The sequence below is a fragment of the Penaeus monodon genome, chromosome 31, assembly GCF_015228065.2.
Source record: "Penaeus monodon isolate SGIC_2016 chromosome 31, NSTDA_Pmon_1, whole genome shotgun sequence".
In the NCBI taxonomy this organism is placed as follows: domain Eukaryota; kingdom Metazoa; phylum Arthropoda; class Malacostraca; order Decapoda; family Penaeidae; genus Penaeus; species Penaeus monodon.
The window spans coordinates 27,761,655-27,763,442 of NC_051416.1; the positions used below are offsets into that span (position 1 = coordinate 27,761,655).

Genomic DNA, 1,788 nt, shown 5'->3' on the forward strand with positions numbered 1-1,788 from the left:
GAAATAAAGTCGATAAAGTCAACTTTTGTTTGTTTGATCAAATGTTCTCATATTTTAAGGAATTATCAAAATGTTCAACCAATTAACAAATTCACAGAGTCCTCTACTTTTATCCTACTCTCTACCCTTTTGGCTAGGGTATATAGCTTATTTTAGGAAATAAGGATAAAATGGGGCTGTATCTCCACCATGACCTCAAACAGGGCCAAACAAGATCACAACTTGAAGTAGGCTAATCAGTGCATAGCATTTTGAGTCCCATTTGCTATGACATGAACAGTTAAAGACTGACCTATACAATATAAGCACTATGTATATCCATACATCTGACCAAGTTATGATATAGATTTAAAATAGATAAATAAAACTAGTTTGAAAAAATCCCAATATAATATTTATTCCGATATCAAATTGGTTTTTCATGTGACAATCATTAAAACTTTTCCATTGTATAACTAAGTAACTTACAGTCTATGTTGAACCAAATATTATGCTTCAAAATCCAAACATGATAATAATGATAATGAGGTAAAATGATTTTACAAATTGTAATTTAGAGTCACTGCATATGAATTAAGAAAACTTTGAATTTTTCCCATTTATTTAATGTGACAATTGTCTTGAATGAAAATATATACAAGCATATGTGTATTTTCAAAATACATATGGTTTCATCAAAAAGAAAAAATATAGATTACTTTACATTATTCCATGAAAAAAATATATAAAATATATTTAAGGCCATTAAACAATACAACTTCTAATGTATGGCGAAACTTCTCTTCCTCTTTAATACCTCTGCACATATGAAACTGTCCTTATGATCTGAAAAGAAGAAAGTAAATGTAATTTGCAAAAAAGTAATGATTAAATTGACATCCGCGTATATTCAGAAATAGAAAAATATTCTCTCATCACTTTATGAGCTTATTCTCCATTATATTTTTTGTTTTACTCATCTATACATCCACCTTACCTAATTACTGGCAACAACCAACATAGTATATAATCAGTTATGTATTCATCTAACATTTTCTGCAAACATCACCCATATCACATATTTTTTCTAGGAAAATATACAAAAATAGTTACTTACTTTTACAAAAAACCCTACCAGTCATCTGCAAGGTCTTCTTGGTTGAAATACCTGGCCACAATGCAGATAATCACATTCAGTTGTGCCAAATCCGGATGGTCTGGAGAGTCCTTAAACAGAAAAACAAACACTTTGTGAAGGACTTTACATGAAAGAAGGAAAAAGAAATAAACAATGAGCATACACTATTTGGATGACCAAATCAATTAAAGTGCCTAAATGTTTACAAAATCTTTCCCAGAAAGGCATTTAAAAATGTTTGTTCAAAATATATCACCTATTATGCAACTGGTATCCCTTGCTTAACATGCTTGCAATTAAGATACTCTTGATCACTGTAATTACAAAAATTACCACCATCCTTTTCTTCATGCAGTTAAAGATGTGCATAATGCAAATTTGAAAAAGATGTATGAGAGACATTTAGACGAATATTTTACATAAACATTAATATGATTTTTGTGGATTAGACATTCTAATGAACAACATTAACAAAGAAATAATTGCAAAATAAAAATCATGGTTTTGAGTACATTAAAATTCATTATTCACTGATATATATATATATTTTTTTAATGGGTTATGGAAATCTTGAAACTATAATCATGTTAGAATGAACAAGAAGAGTCCAAGGAAAGTGGAGATGAGATCACAAAAGAAACAACATTAAGAGAATCTGAGAAAACCATTGG

The 1,788-nt window shown here is 29.1% G+C and overlaps 1 protein-coding gene across 1 annotated transcript in view; it reads right to left on the reverse strand.

The window, feature by feature from the left end:
• Positions 1-371: 371 nt before the first annotated feature.
• Positions 372-1,788, reverse strand: part of LOC119593137 (gem-associated protein 2-like) — a gene marked incomplete at its 5' end in the record, with an annotated part of 4,154 nt that continues 2,737 nt past the window's right edge. The window contains 2 exon segments of the mRNA XM_037942102.1: positions 372-825; positions 1,097-1,206. Of these exon segments, the coding sequence (XP_037798030.1) occupies positions 1,111-1,206 (96 nt within the window).